Here is a 25,334-nt window from a genome sequence, read left to right as displayed (position 1 = left end):
AAATAAAAGGAGGTGAAAATTTAATAATAGTTGGAGATTGGAATGCAAGCATTGGAAAAGGCAAGGAAGGAAATATAGTGGATGAATACATACTAGGCAAAATGAATGAAAGAGGGGACCGACTTACAGAGTTTTGCACGAAGTATAATTTAGTAATTGCCAACACCCAGTTTAAAAATCATAATAGAAGAATATACACATGGAAAAAGCCAGGCGATACTGCAAGGTATCAGATAGATTATATCATGGTTAAGCAAAGATTTAGAAATCAACTCATCGACTCCTAAGCTTATCCTGGAGCAAACATTGATAGCGACCATAATTTAGTGATAATGAAATGTAGATTGGGGTTTAAAAACCTGAAGAAAAGGTGTGAGATGAATTGGTAGAATTTAGAGAAGCTTGAGGAAGGGGAGGTAAAGAAGATTTTTGAGGAGGATATCACAAGAGGTCTGAGTAAAAAAGATAAGGTAGGAAATGTAGAAGAAGAATGGGAGAATGTTGAAAAGGAAATTCTTAAATCAGCAGAAGCGAACTTAGGTGGAACAAAGAGAACTGGTAGAAAATCTTGGATATCAGAGGATATATTTCAGCTGATGGATCAACGAAGAAAGTATAAGAATGCTAGTGATGAAGATGGTAAAAGGACCTATCAATAATTAAGAAATACTATAAACAGGTAGTGCAAATTAGTGAAAGCAGGGTGGATTAAAGAAAAGTGTTAAGAAGTGGAAAGAGAAATGATCATTGGTAAAATAGATGGAGCATACAGGAAAATTAAGGAGAATTTTCTGGTACATAAGTTAAAATTTAATAATGTGTTAAATAATGATGGTACACTGATTTATAATATAAAAGAAAAGGTTGATAGGTGGACTATATTGAAGAGTTATACAGAGGAAATGAATTAGAAACTGGTGTTATAGAGGAAGAAGAGGAAGTCGAAGAGGATGAAAGAGGAGAAACAATACTGAGATCCGAATTTAAGAGAGAATTAAAAGATTTGAATGACAGAAAGGCTCCTGGAATAGACGGAATACCTGTAGAATTACTGTGTAGTGCAGGTGAGGAAGCGGTTGATAGAATATACAAACTGGTGTGCAATATTTACAAAAAAGGGAAAGTTCCGTCCGACTTCAAAAAGAGTGTTATAATCATGATACCAAAGAAAGCAGAAGCAGATAAATGTGAAGAATACAGAACAATTAGCTTAACTAGCCATGCATCATAAATCTTAACTAGAATTCTGTACAGAAGAACTGAGAGGAGAGTGAAAGAAGTGTTAGAAGACCAATTTGGTTTCAGTAAAAGTATAGAGACAACGGAAGCAACTTTGGGGCTCAGATTAATAGTAGAAGACATATTAAAGAAAAACAAACCAACATACTTGGCATTTATAGACCTAGAAAAGGGATTCTCGATAACGTAGACTGGAATAAAATGTTCAGCATTTTAAAAAAATTAGGGTTCAAATGCAGAGACAGAAGAACAACATTGCTAACATTTACAGGAACCAAACAGCAACAGTAATAATTGAAGAACATAAGAAAGAAGCCGTAATAAGAAAGGGAGTCCGACAAGGATATTCCTTATCCCTGTTACTTTTTAATCTTTACGTAGAACTAGCAGTTAATGATGTTAAAAAACAATTTAGATCCGGAGTAAGAGTACAAGGTAAAATGATAAAGATGCTACGATTTGCTGATGATATAGTAATTCTAGCTGAGAGTAAAAAAGATTTAGAAGGAACAAAGAACGGCATGGATGAAGCCCTACGCAAGAACTACCGCATGAAAATAAACAAGAACAAAACGAAAGTAATGAAATGTAGTAGAAATAACGAAGAAAATATAAAAATAGGAGGAGAAAAGATTGTGGAGGTAGAAGAATTTTGTTATTTGGGAAGTAGAATTACTAAAGATGGACGAAGCAGGAATAATATAAAATGCCGAATAGCACATGCAAAACAAGCCTTCAGTCAGAAATATAATTTGTTTACATCAAAAATTAATTTAAACGTCAGGAAAAGATTTTTGAAAGTATATGTTTGGAGCATAGTAAATGGAAGTGAAACTTGGACGAAAGGAGTAACCTGGGAAGAAAAGATTAGAAGCTTTTGAAATGTGGTGCTATAGGAGAATGTTAAAAATCAGATGGGTAGATAAAGTGACAAATGAAGAGGTGTTGCGGCAAATAGATGAAGAAAGAAGCATTTGGAAAAATATAATTAAAATAATTGACAGACTTATAGGCCACATATTAAGCCATTCTGGAATAGTCGCTTTAATACTAGAGGGACAGATAGAAGAAAAATATTGTGCAGGCAGGCAACGTTTGGAATGTGTAAAACAAATTGTTAGGGATGTAGGTTGTAGGGGGTATACCGAAATGAAACGATTAGCACTAGATAGGGAATCTTGGAGAGCTGCATCAAACCAGTCAAATGACTGAATAAAAAAATGTCGACTTTAGTTCTTACCTATAAGAACTGTTTAGCCATTATAAGATAAAGTATGGGCGTTGTAGATTTTATTTATTCATATTGTAAAATTTGGGTAAATTTTTCTAATGTCTAATTATAAATTCAGTATATTGTGATTCTTTACTGGTACTGCATAATGTCTAATTAAAAATAAAAATAAGAAATAAGACTTCTTGACTGACATCAACACTTTTTTTCTTTTTTTGGGGGCGAAAAATGCTTTCGCGTTTCATCGCCCGGAACAAAATTATAACAAAAACTGTTTCTTTTCGGATATCAAAAATACCAATAAAATAAGATTAAAACTAAAATAATAAAATAAAGTAACCATTAGGATAAAATATACAACACCAATAACAAAATGAAATCAAGATATATGGTTGGTTAACATTAAATTTTATGAAGTATATTGATACTTCTTTCAAGTAACAATACCCGGTCTGGTACATTCTTATCATTGCCTAGGATGTGGCGAATGTCCCTCGGTAATTTAAATTTACGACATAAGGCTGAATAAAATATGCAACCACAAGGATGTGGTGCACAGTCAAGCGGCAGTCGCATCTTAAGCATAGTAGTACGTTTACTGCTGACATCAGGTACCCGTGAGTAGTTCTGGTTCTGGTATGTCCTAGTTGCAATCGGCAGAGGACCACTTCCTTTTAGTGAATTTTTCTGCACGAAGAGTATGGTAACACCATATTTTTGACGTGTCAGAGTTTGTTATCCACTGTCCAGTCTCACCTTGCCACCTTCTTAGAAGAGTATGTTTAATAGATTAATAAAATCGGTAGAATTAATACAAGTGGTGAAAGACGGTTGGCTACATGCATCTTTAGCTGCGTCATCCGCCCATTCGTTAGCCAGGATTCCCGTATAGCTAGGGATCCAGCATAAAAACTCACTTGTGTGTTGTGAAGATTCATCTCAGCGATTGTATTATGGATTTCGGTGACGATAGGATGTCTAGAATACAAATCTTCTAAAGCTTGGAGTGCACTACACGAATCGCTACAAATAAGGATGTGACGATGTTTTGACTTAAATATAATCCTTTCCTTAGGCATATTGATGGCGTAAATTCAGGAGAGACATTTGTTTGTAAATTTATATTCTGTTACAAGATTTATTTACGATAAAATAATTTTTTTTTTGTGGCTGAAAAACATTTTTGTGTTATCATCGCCCGGAAAACAAAATTATGAATAAGACAACAAAAAAATGAAAACTAAATTATAAATTTAAAAACAAAGTTTTAAAACTTTAAACTTTAAATTTAAAAACTCAACTAAAATACTAAAAACAAAGAAAAACTAAACTAAAAAGTTAAATATAAAAACATACAACTACCGTACAAAAAATAAAATGTCAAGAACACTATTAAAATGTATGCAAAACATTAATACATTGAAGAAATAAAAATACCCAGTCCAAAAGTCTTTATTATTGCCCAAGATATGATGAAAACTTCTGGGCAGTTTAAATTTACGACGCAAGTCCGCATAACGTATGCAATCCACAAGAATGTGGCACACAGTCAAGTGGCACTTGCATCGTACGAATACCGGTGCATTTTTTGCTGACATTAGGTACCCGTGTGTAGCTCTCTTATGTCCTATCCGCAATCGGCAGAGGATCACTTTCTCTCAGCGAATTTTCATGTAAGAGGAATCCCATGGCAACACAGTATCTTTGATATAGCAAAGTTTGTTATCGACTGTGGCAATCCAGTCGTCTTGCCACCTCGCACGAAGTACGTATTTGACATGGTTACTAAAGTCGTATGTAGTAACACGGGTAGTGAAGAATGGTAGACTACATGCGTCTCTAGCAGCGGAATCTGCACGTTCATTACCCGGAATCCCTACGTGGCTAGGAATCCAGTAGAAACTCAATTGTGTGTTGCGATGCTTCAACTCGGAGACTGCATTGTAGATTTCGGTGACGATCGGATGTCTGAAATAAAGTTTCTAAGACTTGGAAAGCATTACACGAGTCACTAAAAGTAAGGGTACGACGATATTTAGGGTTAACAATATTCAAAGCCTTACTTATAGCGTATAGTTCAGCAGTAAACACACTAGTAAGACCGAGTAGACCAAACATGTAAGTTCGGTCGTTAACAATAAACGCGCATCCAACGGTATCGTAGTGTTTCGACCAATTTGTGTATACTATCGCGTCTGGCTTTGTCTTGGAGAGAATATAGTGAAACATTTACCGAAAGAAAACTGGTGATGTTGATTGTTTATTATACATAGTGAGGTCAAACATAAAATTAATAAGGTTGATTCTCTACGGAGGATCCGAACACTGATAAATCGAAAAAATGGAAGGTGCGTCAACGTTTGCAAGGCGTAGGAAACGCCAAGTACGAATACTCACAGGTGGAGTACAACATGGATGGTTTTCGTACCTTCGAAGATAAGGATTTCCAAGGACTGCATCAAAAGCCGAGTGATTTAGCTGTCCTTTAAAACGGGTAAAATAAGATGCTAAACCCTGGTCACGTCTATTCCAAAGCGATGGCTCACCGCAGTCAACGAGAATGCTTACGACAGGGCTTAATCTAAAGGCACCTACGAAGGAAAGCATGATGTACAGAATCCAGCATTCTAAGCACGGTATTGCGCGCCGAAGAGTAGGCGACACAACCATAATCTAAACGGGAACGAACTAAGGAATAGTAAAAACGCAACATACATGATTGATCGGCACCCCAGTTGGTATTGCTAAGGACTCGCAGCATATCTAAAAGTCTGGAACACCTCGTTTTCAATTCTTTGATGTGTTTGACCCATGTAAGGCGGCTATCGAAAAATAACCCTAAAAATCTGACATCAGGAGAGATAGCAATTAGCTCTCCACCGAGAAAGACTCGCGGAATAAAGGGGTCCCGAAGACGAGAAAAGACTACACATTTTGTTTTCTCAGGTGAAAATGTGAAGCCGGTAACCTTGGACCAAGCTTCAAGATGAGATACAGTGTTCTGTATTAATTTCTCTGCTTTGGCTGTTTGAACGGGACGCAATGTATATAGCAAAATCATCAACAAATAAAGAACATGAGACAGGCGTCTGTACACATGTAGTAATACTGTTGATGGCTACAGAAAGTAATAAGTAAGGTATCACGTACAATGTCATTTAATGTTTTAATTTAATTAATTCAACTATAAATACGCTTTAATACTACATTGTTGTATGCACACAATAAATGTACATACTACTACTGGAGACAGTTATCGTGTGTACTTACACACAATACTTGTACTTCATATTGTACAATAAATTAGCAAAGCAATATATAGTACTATAAAATATGATGGAATCATATATTATGCTAAAAGGATAAAGATAACAGCCGGAACACGTTCCACTGGCTCACTAGTAAGCTTCAACAAATTTTATGGCGATACCTACAACACCTTGTTAAACGTTTTTCGTTGTTTCAAGTATAGGGTCACCATTTTAAAGAACCCTGTAAAATTAAAAGATAATTATCTAGTTTGAAAAGATAAAAATATTATTGAAAATATCATCACAGTCTTTTTCAGAATGTTGTTACAAAATAAAGGGAAACTAAACAGGGTAAAGATGCTTTTAATATTTATAAATTTCACAAAAAAGTGTTCCAAAAAGAGAAAAAAGTAAACGGAAAACATTTTTCTTCATAAGTTAGATAACTCATCTAACTTTTTAAAGAAGTTTATATAATTGTTTCTATTAAAAGTGATAATCAAAATGATTTTCAGTTAAACGTAACGTAACTTTCTAACAGATAAGGAAAAATAGGTCTTACTGTCATTAACAAATAAAAAATTCTAATGTCACTGGAATGCCATGGAACTAACAAAGTATTTTTGAATTCGTTGTACCTCCAAACAAATATCTGAGACTATGTAACAAACGTCTTCTTATAGAATTATTCAGACGAAATGAAAATAGGTGGTCTCTATCTTTAAGAACAATGAAAAAACTGAAGTTCATCATTTTAAATTCGAGAACAAGAAACCGTACAAACATTTTTTAGACAATTTCTACTTAAAATATAATACTAGATGACCACTTAAAATGTTAAACAATTTTCAACAGTAGATAAAGAGGAAATAGAACGTACTCGTATATATGTTTAAAAAAATTAAATTAAAAAAATAAATTTACAAAAAATGAAAACAATAATAAATAACCAACCCTATAGAAGGGGGTTTTTAACAGTGTTTACAATAAAAATAAAAAGTGTAAACAGCTGTTTGTATTTTTTGATCTCGTTTTGAGAAATCCAATTCGGTAAAACAGATTTAGCTTAAAACACCAAGCTACTGAATCCTTCATTGAGATCGTCTTCCACGACCTAACGCATAGGTCAGATGAGATAAAAAGTTATTTCAAATAAGTTAGAAGTGGTATGAACATAAACCGGTGAAATAGAAATTTCCTACGCAAGCAAACACTAAGGGAAGGATAAAAATGTTCTCATGAAACTTTTATAAAAAAATGTTTAATAAACTTAAAATTCTAAAAGCCTGTTAAATATGTCGTTATTCCACGATAAAGTTTCTACATCACTGATGATCAAGTCAGCCTCCCGACTGTCTCCGTAGGTTTTTTAATCTACTGGGTATAATAAACAACTTTCTGACCAGTTTCCAGGCAATGTCGGGATGCAGCTGATTTCTCTGGCTTTCTTGTATTTAAAATGGGTCAAATATTCCTTATTCTAGTTTTAATCTTTCGTTTAGTTGGGCCAACGTATCCTAAATTGCAATTATTGTCTTTGCAAATCCATTTAAAAATGCTCGCTGTTTTGACAGGTCTATATTTAGCTTATACAATAACAAAAGCCAGTTTTCTAGGCGAAAAGGTAAAATTATAATTTTTTAAAAATATTCTTTAACTTGCTGCTGTACAGAGGGAAAATTTAATTTTCTGTCTATGCTTTCTTCGAACCTGTTTCTCTTTTATTCTGGAGTATTAAATAATTAGGCTCAGAGAAAGAACGTGCAGAAATAGCACGTTGGTCCCCGCACAGCAGCAAAGTAAAATATCCATATTTTATATGATTTTATCGTAATATTAAAAAAAACTGTACATTTACAAATACTGTTATTATCTATCTCATAAGTAGGAGTGAAATTTTTTCACTTTCGAAGGTTTTTCCGTAAATTAGTGAAAGAAGTTTTATATTAATGGCCGTTTCTATACAGAGGTTGCAGCCATATATTACCGTCAAGTTTGACGGGTTCGTTCGCGGTGCTGGATAATTTCTGGCTTAATGCACGCCGCCAGTCTTCATTCTTTGAAAATTAATTTCCCAATTGCATCTATCTTAAGAGTAGTATTTTTGTCTGCAATATTTTTAATGTAATCGGATCATCGATGGCCACTTAATGTAACTATTTTTCAATTCATATGCCTTTTTGTTCATTTTCAAAGACGCTCCTTTACGTTAACGTTGATTTTGCTTTTTAAAAAGTAATTTTCTTTTTGTAACCGAGTCGACTATCTCTATGCACCCAATTTAAAAAAATAATATGTTTGTTACAATTGACGTCATTTTAACTAAATGACAATAAAAAATTCAATCGGTAATATAACCGTAAAGTGCCGTTTCATAGGAAGTGATTTTTTTTCTTCCACTAATTTTCACTTTTCCATCTTTATCTATTCGGGAAAGTATAGTGTTAGGAAAAAATTTTGGAAATGGGGTTTTTGGAACGTTCTGTTGCTCCCTCTAACCGAAAAACAAAAAAAAGCATTAAAAATTCTGGAGGAATTTATGAATATTGACCTGAATTTTGGACTTTTATCTCAGTGTCTGAACCTTAAAAATTGAAATTTTAATTATTAAGGTTAATATTATAATAAATATTATATTTTCAAATATTTGTATGCATGAGGCATTATAATTTTTTTCTTAATCAGACTAGGATTGGAGTACACAATATGTCTGAAAGTTCCCGAACTAAATTAAACAAAAATACAAATTTAATGATACGAATTTACTCAAATTAGCTCTCTACATAGAACCCTTCTCCGGTTATACACTCGTTGCAGCGCCGGTAGAGCCCGATAAACGCTCTGGAGAAATCACTTTGTGGGATCACGTTCAACTGGTCGGTGCAAGCTCTTTGGATGGCCGGAATATCGTCGAAAAAGATGCCTTTCATCTTCAACTTGAGTTACGGGAACAGAGAATAGTCTGCCAAGTCGGGTGAATGGGCGGATGGGATAAGACGGTGATTTGATTTGCGGCGTAATAACGTGTTAAAACTGTTGCTATGTGTGCCGGGGCATTGTCGTGCAAGAGAGTCCAACAACAATCAAACATTTTTCTGTAGACTTCTGCTGTAAAGGGCCAATTGCAAAAAAATTTAAATAACTAACAAACAGTTTCGGTTAATTTTTGTATTAGTACATTAAAAATTGTACCAAAAACATAAATACAATATTAGATTATTCAGGTGGCCAATAACTTAACCTAACCAATAAAACATTGGTACGCAAATCCATGGGTAACACAACAAGCACTACGACAGAACTGAGTAATAGGCTTAAGACTGAATCACCATCATTACTAACGCTGGCCAATTATGACCCACAGACCTACTGTTATCAATGAATGACTACGGTAGATAAGATAATAACCCCAATCGAAATAGCTTGAAATGTTTACTCTAAAGTCAGTTATTAGATCAGTAACTAAAAAACACATTATTTAACAATGTATCTAGTCTATAGAAAAGTGTTTAAATGTTGTGGACATTTCATTTTGACTCTATACTTTCATTAACAAAGATGTAATTTGTTAATTAAGCTGCTTCAGAAAGATCAGTAAGTAATAGTACGTGCACAGGGTTAGAAGGAAAGAAGCAATATTAAAAAAATGTTTATATTACATTAAAAAAAAACATCCAATAAAAGAGTAAAATACTGTTAGTAACCAGAGGGGTATGATTTTTTAAATGCTATTTAGCAAAATTTTAATCAGACCCAAAATCAAATCAATTTGCCACCTTCATTTAAAATGCTCAAAAGTGATGCTTCTTCAGGCTGATAAAATTTCAATTTCAATAGAAAACAATATTTTTTAAGAGTTTACATGATTATTTAGATGATTATATAGAAGAATTCTTTAAATCTTTATTTATAAATGGTCAATGAGTGCATTTTTTGTAACACGACATATCAATATGGTAGTCGAATTCCTCCCAAACACATGCAAGCATGCGCCAGTCAACAGTAGCAATAGCATTTGTGATGTGTTGTTTTAAGTCATTGATATCATTCAGAAGAGGCAGTACAAAATTTTGTCTTTTTACATAATCCCATAAAATGTAGTTACAAGGCATTAAATCTGGACTACGTGGTGACCAATGCTTAAACATCATGTTTTCCTCATCTGCACGGCCAATCCATCAACTGGGAAGGCGTTCATCCAGATAATTTCTGACCTGCAAGTGCCAGAGAGGTGGAGCTTCAACTTATACAAAAACGAAGTTGTCATTATCTTCCTTGAGTTCAGGCATTAGCCGTTCACTTAACATGTCAAGATAAATTACTCCGGTTACTGTCACTTCATGAAAAAAGCACAGCCCACACACCCTTTTATGAATACAGCGCAAAACACATTTACTTTAGGGGAATTGTGTATGTGTTGTAAACTTTCTCTTGGGGGTTTTTGTACCCCATATACTTTAATTATGTCTATTAACTTTTCCACTAATGTGATATTACTTTTATTACCAAAAATTAGGCGATGAAAAAAGCCATCATTTTCAACATATTCTTGCAATCCAGACAAAAATGTTTGGGTCTTTTCTGTGATTCCCCACCAATTTTTTTTATCCAATTCACTCATATTTGCATGAAATTTAATTATCAATGTCAATTTCAGTGGAGAAACATATTTTTAACTGAAGAAATCAACCTTCGATCAGAAAATCTAGTAAACCTTTTTGTTTCTCACCTGGAAATAACTCAAAGTAGCACTTAATAGTGATAATAATAACCAGGTTGGAGCACTGACCCAATAATCCGATGTAATTATTTATATTACTATTTTTATAACGATATATTTATTTCATAAATATAATTTAACCAAACTTAACCTACCCTCGCTAACCTTGACTAATTAACAGTAATTCTTTTATCATTTATATAATAAATAATTGAAACAGTTTCTGAAAGACCCAACACAAAATAAAAACGAAAACAAACTTTTAGTAGTAACAAGTGAAAAAACCTATGCAGACAATTCATTTTCAAAAACAACTCAATCACTCAATGGATAGAACGAAACAGTGTCTCAAAATTTTATCGAAATTGTCCTCATCCCGGTATGTACGACGCCACATGAATTCACACAAATATGAATAAAACATACTACGGTGGGTACCAGATTCACGTTTCTTGCGTCTCTTCGCGTTTCTCCAAATGCTTTCAATCCGTTGGGTATGAGTACTAGCATCCGGGTCTATTTTCGGTATATCATCGTATGACATCCATTTATCCGACATTATAGTAATGACTTTTTTAATGCATGTGGTAATTATATTTAATAAGTTTCTTTTTTCCGATTTGGCACTGCATACAAAAAGCACTCATTATCTTCAAATAAGGACAAATTCCTCTGAAAACCCATTGATGAGGATACAGCCTTCCACGATTATATTTACTATGCGAAAAACACGATTCATCGATTTCCACAGTTTTTCCTTCACCACCTATTTTGCGAGGATTTTTCAATAAGGAATCGGCACAAACTTCACGCAGATATTTCTTTCAGTCTTTAATGGCATCACACCTCATTTCAAATTCTCGTTCAGCAAAACAGGTGGTAGCGTATTCCTGAGCACAAGCAAAAATGAATAAAATAATCCTCTCGAACGATAATTTGTTACCTTCCAACAAAGTTCCCTTTGTGATCCGTTTTTCTTCACGGTACTTTTGTTTTTTACATACTCAACGATAATTTTTTGTACGAATTTTCTTAAGAGATTTCGTGTTTCATCTTACATATTCTGGTCTTATGAATGATTCGTCTATCTTGAAGAAACCGGATCGCTTTTTCTTTCTTATCGACATTTATAATAACAGAAACGAATGTCACTTGAAACATGATGTGAACTACTCGACAACACTGATGTAATATTTCGAATCGTAACTATACAGTAATCTTCATTACTAAACAATGCCGGGGTATTTTCTGCGATTCCCCAAATTTAAAAAATGCTTTCTCCATCTCAAAATGAAGTGAATATCATCTTTTAAACATTTTCCCAACGATTCATACTGAAAAATATTAAAAAGATATGGGGGAAATAACAGAAAAGTATCAAATGTTTACGTACGTCGACATTTAAACTTTGTACTAAGTGTAATTTATAAGGCGTCATTTTCAAACGTTTCCGTAGAATTTTGTTGTATCTAATATATGCTGCATGATGTTATCAGACATCTGATTGTTACCAGATATGAAACTGATATTTATTTTCCAAAAATAATAATCCATTGCCTGGCTTACTAATGATGAGTGAACTGTACCTTTTGCCTTCTTCCGTGACTAGAATATACTGTTGAACTTCAAATTTACAAACATGTTCATTTTTCATGAAGACTGGCTTTGTAATGTATACCATTGCACTCTGTAATGTAAAGCAACAAATCCAAGTGCCCCGTTCTGCATAAAACATACTGAATGCATTCAGTAAGAGTAGCAATCATTGAACAGCTTGACAAAATATGGTAATGCATAAAAACTACACTCTTATCAAATTTATTGGAAACTATATTGAAGAACGTGATGAAAATTTAGTCAAAAGAGTTCTTTAGAAGAATAAATTCCATAATTTGAAGGCAAGTCATTTACAATTTTTAATAATTAGAACTACACTGAAATGCAACTATTATATTAAAAGTTAAAAATTATAAATGTGTTAATTATATGTTTTATTTTAGCTTTTTATACAAATAAAGTAAAATATCCTGTTATTTATAAATACTGAATGATTACAAATAAAATATACACTTTCGATAGCTTACAAAAAATTAAAACTGGTGTATGTGAATACAGTAAATGATATGGTTTTACGGGGAATTTTTAAAGTTTATGTTTGTATATATGCTCTGCTGCTAATTTCACTCATTGATGCGTTATGTTACCAGTCTGGCAAGATGGCCGCTACCGCAGTAGAGAAAGCGTTTTGTACGCTCTAATTAGCCAAAACAAACTGTTACTGTCGTGCAGCGACAGTTTCAGAACAAAATATGGTAAATCACCACCAACAAGAAAATCAATTTATGACGAATAAACAGTTTAAAAACACAGGGTGTCTGTAAAAATAAAATTGCTGGAAGACCCTATTTCAGAAAAACAAATTGATCGTGTTCGTGATGTGTATCAATGTAGCGGAGGCAAATCGACTAGATCAGCAAATTTAGAATAGATAGATGTCATCTTTAAAAAATAAACTAAAATGGGAACATTTGTACAATTACATGAAATAAAATTATTTTCTAAAAAAAATTTTTCATTATCGTTATTTAATTTTTAAAATTTCCCTTTTCTTTGAATCATCTTTTATAACCTTCATAATTTGAAGACCAAAAAATAGTTTATTTCAATATTAAATAACTGAAGAATTAGATTGGCAAAACTTTATATTATGAAGATTTTCTATGCTTGAGAACAAAGATACAGAGAAAAAGAAGAGACTGAATATCCCATATTCTTTCAGTTTTTAATTAGAAAGGGCTGTTTGTAGACCAAAACTAAACATTTTTTAAATTTTTTTCAGAAATTAAATCCTAATTTTAAAAGTAGTGTTCCAATTAAAATCTGTTGTGAGAAAATACAGAATATTTAAAATTTCAATTCTTATTAAATAAGAGGACTGGGGGAAGACATAACACTACCATGGCCCCGGTGGGAGCCTTCAGACTGAAGAGTCCCCATGCATCATCACCATTGCTAGTCCATGCAAGTGCCGACAGTCGTCTTCACCCCTTCGGCCTCTCTCACTGTACTTTTCCCAGAAACTATCGTTCTGCTGGCGGCACTGTAGAAATCCTACCAAGTACCCTGCTCAGTTAGTCAGTATTCCAGTTCTCTTTTTTATTTCCTTTGTACTGAGAATATTTGCTACCAGTTCCCACTGTCTAGTTTCTTTCAACATAAATTCTATCACATTTTCCAGTGTCAAGCTGGCCTAGTTCAAGCGAGACCCTAAAAGCATTCAATCTGTCACAAACAAAGAACACATGATTCAGAGTATTTTCCGTCCCACAATATATACGGTCAGGCGAGAACCTTCTTTTGAACCTGTTTAGGTATGCCCCAAGAGGGCAGCGTGAGGAAGTATGACACCCCCTCCAAAGTCAGGGTTCAAGTCGGGTTATCAGACATTTGGTCCATATTATTTTAGTAAAGGCTTCCCAGGACATCTGCCATTCTTCCAGCATTATTTGGTTTGGCTGTTTCTTGGGAACCCCATTGTGAATTCTGCAAATCAAATTAATTTTGAGGCTGATTGGTGGCACACCAGCTATTACTTCGACCACTGCCCCGGATACAGTTCAGTACGCCATAGCTGACACGATCGCCAATCTATGCTGGAATGACTGTAAAAACCCACCTGTAGATATTTCCAACAGTACAGATGTTATACTACTGATAAAATAAGCTTCCTTACACCAGCTCTGTATCCAGACTTTGTTGGCATCAGTTTTCTTAGAGCAATCATGGTCCTCTCAGCTTTTGCAACAGCCTCCCTGGCATGGGTGGTAAATTTCCTGGATCTCTCCAATTATACCTTTAAGTACTTAACTACCTTATCCTCCTTTATTATTTGCCCGTCTACAACAGGTGCTCACACCTTTTGCTTGCAGCACATCCAACTCCACAGAACGCTATTAAAAGCGTTCCATATGTCCAGGAAAATTTGGCTCTTCCTCCTAGTTCACAGCCCATTGCATCACATAGTTAATAGCATGAACAGTAAAGCACCCCTGTATGAAGCTGTACAGATTGTCTGAGAAACCAACGGAGAGTTCTATCTCCTCCAGTATCCATCTAGCAATCATCCATTTGTACAGTTTTCGTATTGAATAAATAAGACATACAGGTCTATAATTCTTATTCTACTGAATCCGGTTTCTGGGTTTAGGGACCAGGACTAACGTTGCAACTTTCCAGTTGTAGGGTTAGTCTCCCCTTCCAAGAGCCAAGTTCAGCACCTCCAACAGGCCCAGGGATGGCATTCTGCCAGTCTTCTTATTACAGACCTTGGCACTATGTATAATCTAAATTTTAAAAACTTTTCTTCAAATACATGTTAAGTGCCTTAACTGTTACATGAACTGACATGATTCATCTCACTTCAAAAAAAATGGCATGGTCATCCTTAACAATAGTAGCATTCTACTTGTACGTCAGATTTACTGGACAAAGTGAAAAGTGGGATCGCATCTGCATGGCAAACCCATGCTGATATGCAACATGGGCAAATGCATGCTAATTGTATTACCCCATTTGTTTACTTTGTGAGCTGAGCTCACAGTCTATTTTATAGGCCTAATGTTACTTGACGAGCTTACATTTACATTTTCTTCTTGCTGTGCATTCTTTACGGTCTAATATTGGTTTATTCTGATCCTATTAGATTTCAGCACATAATAAAGCAGTTTACAAGGAAACATAGTGATAAGATTGACCAAAAATTCCCTACAGTTCTGTTTTTTTTCGCATAAACTTGTTTTAACATTATCTTCTAGCTTTTTGACTGTTTGATACAATTATTTTCAGTTTGTGTACCTGAATGATGGTACTGTCTCTTTGCATATCTCTTCTTATGAATTTTGTTGATGTTTATGATAGTTACGGATAAACATGGCTAGGTTACTTAACTGAAGAGCTTCAAAAATATCTTTTAGAGACTATAGCTTGAATAAGTTGTTAGCCACACTTTCACTTAAGACGTAGACCAACATGTGGGGTAACTCTACTTTTGTCTTCAAGCCAAGCAGTTGGCCCACTTCCCTGAAAAGATCTCTTCAACAGCTGCTGACACACAACAAAATAACATATTCTTTGTTACCAAAAAAATAAAACAAGTGAAACGGCCTGGAAAATGTCACGTAGTCCTACATTAACCAGAATGTTTCAAAGAATATCACAAAAATAAAAGTGTGCATATTGTTTTTTTTTCATTTTAATAACTTTGTTTTGTCAATAATGATATTTTTTTCATTTTATTTGGTATTACTATATCCAAGCACGGTTATTATTTTTACTGAAAAATTGGGTAAAAATAATAAGTTTAGCAATTGTGTGTTTGCAAAATATTTTTAAGTAATTGGTATAGTAATATGTAAAATATAAAATAATTTAAGAAGTTTTTTTATTTTCCCTACTTTATAAAACATTAAAAAATCATTTTCAAAAATAAAAAGAAGTAAACAATCCAGGTTAATTTCATTCCAATTAAGTAGGTAAATAAATGGGTTAAAGAAAATTGATAAAACTAGTCGGGGAAGGGAAATGAATTAACAGCACGTGCTTTAAATATGATCAAATCATCCTTGTCTTAAGTTTTATAATGAACACCAGATCTGATTCTTTACTAATTGTAATGAAAGCCCTGTTATAAATTCTCTAGAAACTAAATCTACAGCAACTTTAGACAAGGCTAGTTGTGACTAATTAAGTTTATTATTATTACAAGAGAATCTGCTTTTATGTGCAGGTAATTCAACGATCAGTCAAAGGTAAACTTAAACAATTAAAAAGAAAACTGTTTTTAAGAAAGGGCCACTGTAGAGATTGAATTCAACGAAGATATAAAAAGAGGTAAGATCACTGCTGAAGGGACTAAATACAATAACAGTTTTACAAAGCTGCCTGCCTTCTAATCACATTATTATTCTAAACGATTAGTCATTACATAATAAAATAAGCATTGTATTTTTAATTTCTGTATTCATAAATTTTATTTGCATTTGAAAACAATTTCATCTCATCTATAGATAATGGCCACTCATCTTTTAACATCCAAAGGTCAATGGTAACATGAAAGATTGTTTCTGAGGATAATCTCTATATATTTAGATTTTAAAATTGGTGGTGGAAGCACTACAGCTGAAAGATTCTTTAATTAACTTCCAGACATTATTTGATTAAGTTGAGGATTATATGACTCACAAGATGCAATTGTCAAAAAGTCACTAAATGGCTGACTAATAGGGTGAATTTCTAGATACCTTAGAGAGCTACCTATTTTCCATCAACTATCAACAATTTACCAGATTCACTATATTTGGAGTTTCATAGCATTACATATGCACTAGAGGCTGAAATCTTGAAAAGCAAACAGGAATCCTAAAAATAAAATTAAAAGTTTTCCCCAGTATTCTGCAATACAAATAGGAGCAGTAGTAACCATGATGCAGCACCTACTACCTACCTGTCTTGTGGTAAATTCCTCTTTTTAATACTTTTCCCTGATCCTGCTTTACCTGGTACTCTCACCTTGATAAACAATGGATGGTGGGTTATGAAATTTACTTGTTGATGACCAACAGTAAGGACTATAATCTCATCTGGCAGAAAACAGGATGGGATTTTTACCTGCTGACCAGTGTTTATACACTTATCTATAAATCGCTTGTGCTAATGATGGAAAACACAATCTTTTTAGTTTTCCCCCACTGGGTACTGTCATTTAAAATCCTTCATATTACAATCTTGTTTTAATTTCTAGGAAAGCAGCAGCAACCATAAAAGGTTGGGGGTCCCTTATTTAATATCCCTCCACTGTACAGAAAAACTGAAATTTTTATGATGTGGAACTATTTTTTTTTAAAGCAATCTTGACATCAATTGAATCATAGCTGTCTCATAAGTTTTAAGAACACTTATGTTGTTATACTTATTTAAAATTTTATGTATTTTACTAAAATGTGTAATTTCATACAAGGAAGGCACGTGTTGCCCACATCAGATTTTTTTAATTTTTCAGATACCTTATTTTATAATTATTTTAATTTTAATGCTGATGGCCTTTGATCCGTGCTTAAATTTTTCAATTTTGATGGAGGTGTAACACCCAAAATGCTACAAGGAACATCCAAAATTCAATATTGATCCACATCATATTCACTCTTGGTCTTCGCATTCACATTCTTTGTTCTGCTGAGGAAAACTACTTTTGAAACAGTTAACACAAAAACATTTTACAAGAACTAGATTTAAATTTGGAAAAATGTGTTCTTTAAGAGCTTGCTCTAATGTTATTTGTCTTAAAAGTTTTTCTTACCTGTTTTTTATGCGTTCTGTCACAACAGAATTTTGAAAAAAAAAAACCATTTCTTTATAATATTTACAAACGCTAGTGAATTAACACATAAAGAAATAAGTTGGTTAATTCACACTTAATTAACAAATTTTAATGAGTTCTTTTGGTACTGCACCACACACTGTTTTGCTACACTCTTGATTGATGTAAATTTCTGAACATGAACATTGTTCTTCCATTGTTTTATGTGAAATTACTTGAAAATAATGTAAAAATTTAACTTTTTAAAAAAAAATTGCAAATATAAGTAAAACATATTTATTTAATAAACACTTCTAAACAGGATGAAATTTGAGACACTTGGTAAAAATACGAACAAGTCACTGACTAATGTCAGACTGACCAGTCTGTAACTGGAAAGCTAAATAATGCAACAAGCATAAATGAGCATGTTGCAACATGAATTTTCCTGACGACTGGATATGACTTCAAGCACCTGATCAATATGAACACTGCAGCTGAATGGTTTAAACAAGTCTATTTCAACAACGGTAATAAGTATAAAAATATTAAAGTGCTAAGAAATCCTCTTACAGCACTTATTTAGAGAGTCAAAATAATCTGTTTTACAGGTTTTTCATGATCTGAAGTTAAGCTTTTTTATTAGTACAATACACAAGAAACATTTTTATCACCAGCCCCATCAGAGTTATTTGAAGCCAAAATTTGTTTTCAAAAATTCATAAAAATTTAGGGGTAAGTGTATCACCATATATATTATTTATGGTAAAACTACTAACATTATACCTACATATAAAAAAATTCAAATTGTATATACCAATTGTAATTACCAAAAATGAAATTTCACAGTTTTTCATGTTCTACTTTATTACCAATAAAATTTAAAAAACTCAAAGAAAGAACAGATAGGTAAATAAACCACTGGACCAATCTTTTACATTGAGAAAATATGAATAAATTGCTTTTTGTTTCATCTTTCCAGAACCAATAAAGTACTTTTAAGGTTCTTAGACACGTAGGAAACAAGTGGGCAAGTATTAATTGTTTTTGAATTGGTCAAGCAACTACCCTTGGGTCACCTCAAATGGATTGACTGAAAGCTTTCCTCCACATGCACAATTCTTTCTTTGTTGTATATAATGTTGAATATACATAGGCCTTGATTATTCCAACTACTGATTACTCAAAATGAGTTGATGGGTGCGGTGAAAATAGGACTTCATGGCGGCTGGTTATGCTAGTGAACCATGACTGATCCAGCATACCATCTTGCTGTATTTAAACAGTTATTTAACCTAAGTCTGGGGTTTGAACTAAAGTTGAGTTCAGTAAGGGAAACTAGGACTAAATTTTGTTGTTGCGATCAACATCTTTGGTGGTATGTTGTGTTTAATTTGCCTCAAATTAAAAGACATTCACAAAACTGGCTCAGAATAAGTAGAACTAGGCGAAGGGTTCGTGCTTCTGCAAGCTCGGTTAGCTAGTTCAGAGGGATATGATATAGGACATTCAAGATGTCCAGACGAGTCCTATAGTGAAGGCAAAAGCCAAGTTAATAAATCACCTATGCAAATGTCTATCATCAAGGCATTTACATCGGTAGCATCCCAACGAGGCCAGGCTTATTACTATGATGTAAAAAGTCAGAGGGCGTTAGATGACTCCTGTTAAAGCCCAACAGGGAGGGGGTGGCGACCAGAATGTCACTAGGTGGGTGTCTTCCCCTAAGGGGTTGGGATGCATAAAAATAGTTCTATGGTAACCTCTTGAAGACGGGTATTAATTATCTTTTCAACATTTGATCACATGTAAAGGATCCTTTTCAGCTTACACACAAAATGAGAATTCTCCTCAGCCTAGAAATCCACATATCCTGGCTTGTGAACTGTGATAAATTCCACATTTATCAGAAAACAACACACGTGTCAGACACTGCATCTGGAAATCATTTTAATCAAACAGCCAAGGTAGGCTGGAACAGTGTTCCAAACTTCCTCCTGATAAATTCACAAATTTGGTCAAAATTGTTTCATATTAAAGTCTGCTTAATATGAGCCTCCTCCTTGAGGGCAGGGATAACAAATAAAAACCATACAACTTTAAAAACAGTATCATTTTAATCAAAGAGAGGAGTAAGGAGACTTCTCTCTCAATATACTGTAGTTGCAATACATATTTAAATGCTTACAGGGCGGCCGCCCCTAGGCAGCAGGCAACTGCCTGAATTAGTGCAAAAAAAATTAAAATAAACAACACAAAAAAATATATATTTCTATTACTAGAATCTAGAAAATAGTATTACTTACTATTTATTAATACAATAATACTACTATTGTACTAGTTTTAGTTTGTAAGTTCATTGTCATTAGCTCGTTAAAATATAAAAAAAAGTGAATTATAAAAAGCAAATTAAAAGTGACCATTATTGTTTTCAGCTACCCACTCCTCTTTTGGCTTTTGTGATATGCCAAAACTACTACTTAAAGGAACATACAATTTCCTGACTTTTTAAAATTTCTTCATATTTTCCGACGGAAATTTAAATGAATCTAAATAAATAGAAATTTTGGTTCAGTTTTTCAGTTCTCTTTTTATTATTTAGATATATTTAAACAAAACTGTAATTTATAACTATTAAGACCAGAATTACATTCAATTTGAGTTACTAACAAGCTAGGAAACATTTTTCTTGCTGTTCTGATTGTATCATTTTTGTTTAAAATCTTGTTAAGACTATTAACAAAATGAACACCAGATATATATATATATATATATGCTTTACTATCCTTTTCATAAAACAAATACCTGTGCAGGGCATATAGTATTCAATGAACTGAAATTACTTTTTTACTAGCTAATTGGAAGTAGGCAAAATATAATTGTTTTCAAATAAATATTAAGCTTCTGTAACAGAAAAAGTAAAATTATTTTATGCAATATTGTAATAAAATTATTTAAAAGAATAAATAGGGGGGAAAAGAAAAATACAGCTTCTAGTGTTTTTGTAACTGAACAGCGACTGCTCCTTCTGCGTGAGTAAAATGGCTGTAAAAAATAATTTGCATGCAATAACCAGATGGATATATTTTAAAGTCAACCTAACACCAAAACACCTTACATTTGGTGCAGCTGGGTAGAAATTCACTTTCATAGAATTGTTTTATCCAATTTATAGAGCATATAAATGGCACTAAACTAAAGTTTTCCCTTCCTAATGTTTTTTCTCCTTTTTTAGTGGATTTCTTACTCTTGAAATGTGTTTTTAATTAATTTAAAGTAGAAGACATTCCTTTAGTAAGGTTTCTAAAAATAATTAATTTATAAACATTCAAGCTCAGGTGTTTTTTTTATCATTTTTTGAACTGTTTACAAAATACAAACTTTTTTAACATCGGAAAACAAGTTTAGAGGATCTTATTAAAGCACTACCACAGTATACTGCTGCATTTTCAAAAGAGTGAAAGGTAATTTTTAATTCTTACCTATCTAAGAAAGGATTCTCAGTAAGCAAAGACAGTCTGAGAAAATTTTTTAAGATTAACATCATTCAAGTTTTTCAACATTATATTCATTTCTAGTCTTATGTATTTAAATGTTTTTTTCATAAAAGCGTTTTGCAACTTTTATTAAACAAGAGTTAAAAATCATTTTAACAGTATAAAAATAAGATTGAAACTATGAAATCTCAAATTTTTTACCTTTTTGAGTCTTAAGCCCATCTTCAGTGATATTTTTTATCTTAACAAAATCATTTGTCTACATTTACACAATTTTAGCTTTTTACATCTTATTTCGTAAAAATTGTTTGTTAATAAAATTTAAAAACATTTTAAAAATTCATAACAAATATTTGTTCAGTCAAGAGAATGAAAAAGTATTGCAAGAATTTATCAATATCTTATCTTTGTACGCAAACTTAAATAATTTTAATAAGAATGTCTCCATTAATTTGTCAGGGGTACCCGTACATAATAACTGTTTATCACACACACATTTTTTCTAAAATTTCTAATTTTTTATTACTATTTTCATGTTCCATATTTACTTTTTCATTTATTTCTAAATTAGTTTCTGAACTAGTTTAAAAAAATAATTTCGAATTAAGAGTGTTCCCTAATTCTGTACTTTGTGAAGGCTAAATTGTATATAGTTAACTGTAGAGGAAAAAAAAAAAGAAAAAATGGATTATAAAAAATTTAATCTACATATAGACTACAAAACAGACTGAACTACACTGCTACAGTTCATTTTTTAAGAGTATTTATCTATTTTAAACTGTGCTGTTTACATTATATTAGTTGAGTTCTACAAATTTGTTCTAAACACAAGTAATTTTACCTTATAAACAGTACGGGTAAATGAAAAATGTGGATATCTCAATTCTATTCTTTTATAAATTTATTTATTTTTACATTATTTTTGAACTGTTGCTTATTTTATGGGTACTAGTCTTTAGTGACGTTGTTTTTTCTCTGTTGTCACAACAGAACAAAACCCAAACTTTTTGTGACATTTCTTTTTCATGGTTTCTGAAAAATTTGTTTTACATAAACTAGATGTGGTGGTTATTCCTTTTGCCTATGATGTTCAACTGATAAAGAAAAAGTGTTTGCCCTTTTAAATAATGTCTATGTAATTACAAACAAATTACACATCTCACTGTTTTTCTTCCTCCTTTACACAATACTGTTAACTATACCACAATACCTTAAGACTAACATTAAAAAAGGAATTGAAAAAAGACTCAATTTAACCGGAATAAGTTTATTGATTTAATATTTAAACTAACATTCATGATGGCCTATAACAGCAAGGTGAATATGGTTGCACACAGTAAAAAATTAATGAACACAGACATTACCTTAAAAAAGAAAATAAAATTGAAGTGATTACCTATACAAAACCTGAGTACAAAACAAGTACATGATTTCAAAATTAACCTCTGTAAGCATGTAAATAACTTACACGCCACCAATAAACCAAAATATAATCACTTCTTTATAACTGGCAAAGTCGTGTCACACAAAACTGAAGTTGATAAGGTTAGGACAACTTCAGCAATTTAAAGTTATACATGGAAAACTTGTTACAGAAAAATAATGCAGTACCACAAAAATTATAATATGTAACAATAAATGCATTTTACCCATAGAGATTACAATTTAATAGTGTAGACCTTAAGTAGCATGTGTATCAGAAATTCAGTTCACAGTTACATCAAACAAAAATTTAATATGGGAAAAAATCAATAGGCAGAATTTTTTTAACTATGCTCAAATTGGAATTATATAAATAATATATGTGATTAACTATCGAGTAGATTTCTAGTTAGTCATCCATAACAAACAAAAAAGAAATTAAGGTTACATTACACAAGAAAAAATAACTGTTCGGATGGAAGGAAAAACAACCAGTTTGACTCAGTAATATAAATCAGCAGGAAAAAAATTACGTAATTTAACAATTTAAATTCTGAGACAGGCCACCCCACTTAAAATGATAAAAAAAAACAAACAAAAAAACTTCATATATCTGAAGTACTAATGTACTATTCTAGCTTCAATAGAATAAGATTTCCCTATCACATTCACAAAAATGTAAATAAAAAATAAATAGCGGTTAACTAAATTTATATAGGTTCTATACAAAAAAAACTTAATGTCCTTTTACAAGTTTTTTCCTGTAATTTCTGTTTTAATAGATATTAACAATGTGCTATACATACATTATCAAGTAAAAATATTTTTGTAAGTATATTTAATTATTGTGACGAAATAGTATAGGTATGACAACAATAATAATGGACACAAAAAGTGTATTAAGTTGATATTAAAAAAACAAAGAAAAAATATATTTGTGACAATTTATATAACTTTAAATGAACATCATTTCAAAATATGCTTAAGCAGTAAATTACAAAAGGTAAACTGTCAAATTTACTCCCTTGTATCACTTAAGATACTAACATACACTTTTTTGTGTTCAAATTGATACAATAATTTCATTCCATTATAATTACATAAATAATGTTATACAATTACAACAGCTTAATAATGCTATATTACACAAGAATGTTTATAACATTATGATTTTCATATTAAATTAGGAATACATCAGGTTAATTATTACTGCAATTACAATATGTAATTAAAAAAACAAATCAGAAATACTTCCTGAATAAAAATAACAAATTACACACAAAATTAAGCAAAAAAATCAGCCTCCCTTCTATCAACTAATTCTTTTACTTAGAACTGTTTCCACAGCATATTTTCATCTCTTAATTAGTTTCCTCATTTACTATTCTTTTTAAACTATAAAACTGAGCTTGCCTTTTCTCTCCTATTCTCACTTTTTGTCAGTTTCCATCTTAACTGTAGCTCCAGTTTCCATCTTAATTGCGGTAGTATCCATTTTGACAGATCCTCCTTCATCTTTTTTATCTTTCTTTCCATCACCAGCTAAAAAGAATAACAATTATTCCAATAACTGCTCACTTAAATATTCATTACTATGTATAAAGCCTATTTAATGGTAAGAAAATTTATCTGGACCATCAAATCCACTAGTTCAACAAACTCTAATGCAAGTCGTATGGATTTTAAGATTATGAGCTCTACTGACAGATCTGGTTAGTATTAACCAAATATTATCTTTATAAAATGTATTCGTTAGACCATCATTAAATCTGGCTATGATTACACATGAATGACAGTTTAACATTATTTTCAGGAACACAGTGAATCAAGAACATGTTACATTCCCATGAAAATATGTTACCCGATCATATGAACATTATCAATAGAATGCATCTAAACTTCATGAGGCAATTTTCTTACTTTCCTAATAGCTATCACAATTAAAAAAATAGTAGTATACAAATAATTATGGAATTCAGAACTTTTAGGAAGAAAATATAAAATAATATTAGTGGATCAGTCAGCCATAAATCAACAATATGCGCAGCAAGCTGGTAAATTAAATGAATTGAAAAACTCAATGTCATATAAAGAACAAACCAGAATTGCTAAAAACTCTGTCTCGTCATCTGATCATCACATCCACCAATGAAAAAAAACAAAAAAACTAATGAGCTATTTAATCTGCTTGACCTTAGCAGTAATTTTAAAAAAGTGATTTTGTTGGACTTATGCTAGTAACATTCCTGTCTCTGGAACTTTGATATGCAAGAAAGCCCAGAAATTGCTCTGTTATAATGAGTTTAACCTCTTCAGATCAGGAAGCCAGTAAAATGGCTCTGTGCGGTGACAGTTTTAAAACGCTGTTACAAAATCATTTTATATGGGATCTAAGTCTGTTATTTTTTGTTATATTCACAAAGGAATCAGTTTTATTATACAATTTGAACTATGGTTATACGAAGTAAAATGTTTTATTTGGAGAAGAAAGAATATGACCATTTTTTTCTCAGAAATGTGCTTGTGTGTATGTATGTGTGTGACTAGTGTATTATAATTGCTATGAGGGTTATGGATTTATTCATTATTTACAAAAATAGCTTATTATATTAGCAACAAC

General features: G+C 32.2%; 1 protein-coding gene across 4 annotated transcripts in view; it reads right to left on the bottom strand.

Moving 5' to 3' along the window:
* Positions 1 to 22,543: 22,543 nt before the first annotated feature.
* Zn72D (Zinc-finger protein 72D) overlaps positions 22,544 to 25,334 on the bottom strand; it is a 116,817-nt gene continuing 114,026 nt past the window's right edge. For all 4 annotated transcript variants that reach the window (XM_075355284.1, XM_075355295.1, XM_075355312.1 and 1 more), the window contains one exon: positions 22,544 to 24,256. In XM_075355284.1, the coding sequence (XP_075211399.1) occupies positions 24,144 to 24,256 (113 nt within the window). In that variant the 3' untranslated portion in view covers positions 22,544 to 24,143. The remainder of the gene's footprint in view (positions 24,257 to 25,334) is intronic.

The sequence above is a fragment of the Lycorma delicatula genome, chromosome 1 (assembly GCF_047948215.1).
Source record: "Lycorma delicatula isolate Av1 chromosome 1, ASM4794821v1, whole genome shotgun sequence".
Classification (NCBI taxonomy): domain Eukaryota; kingdom Metazoa; phylum Arthropoda; class Insecta; order Hemiptera; family Fulgoridae; genus Lycorma; species Lycorma delicatula.
The sequence above is the reverse complement of the archived record's forward strand: the minus strand, read 5'-3'. Positions and strand labels throughout refer to the sequence as shown.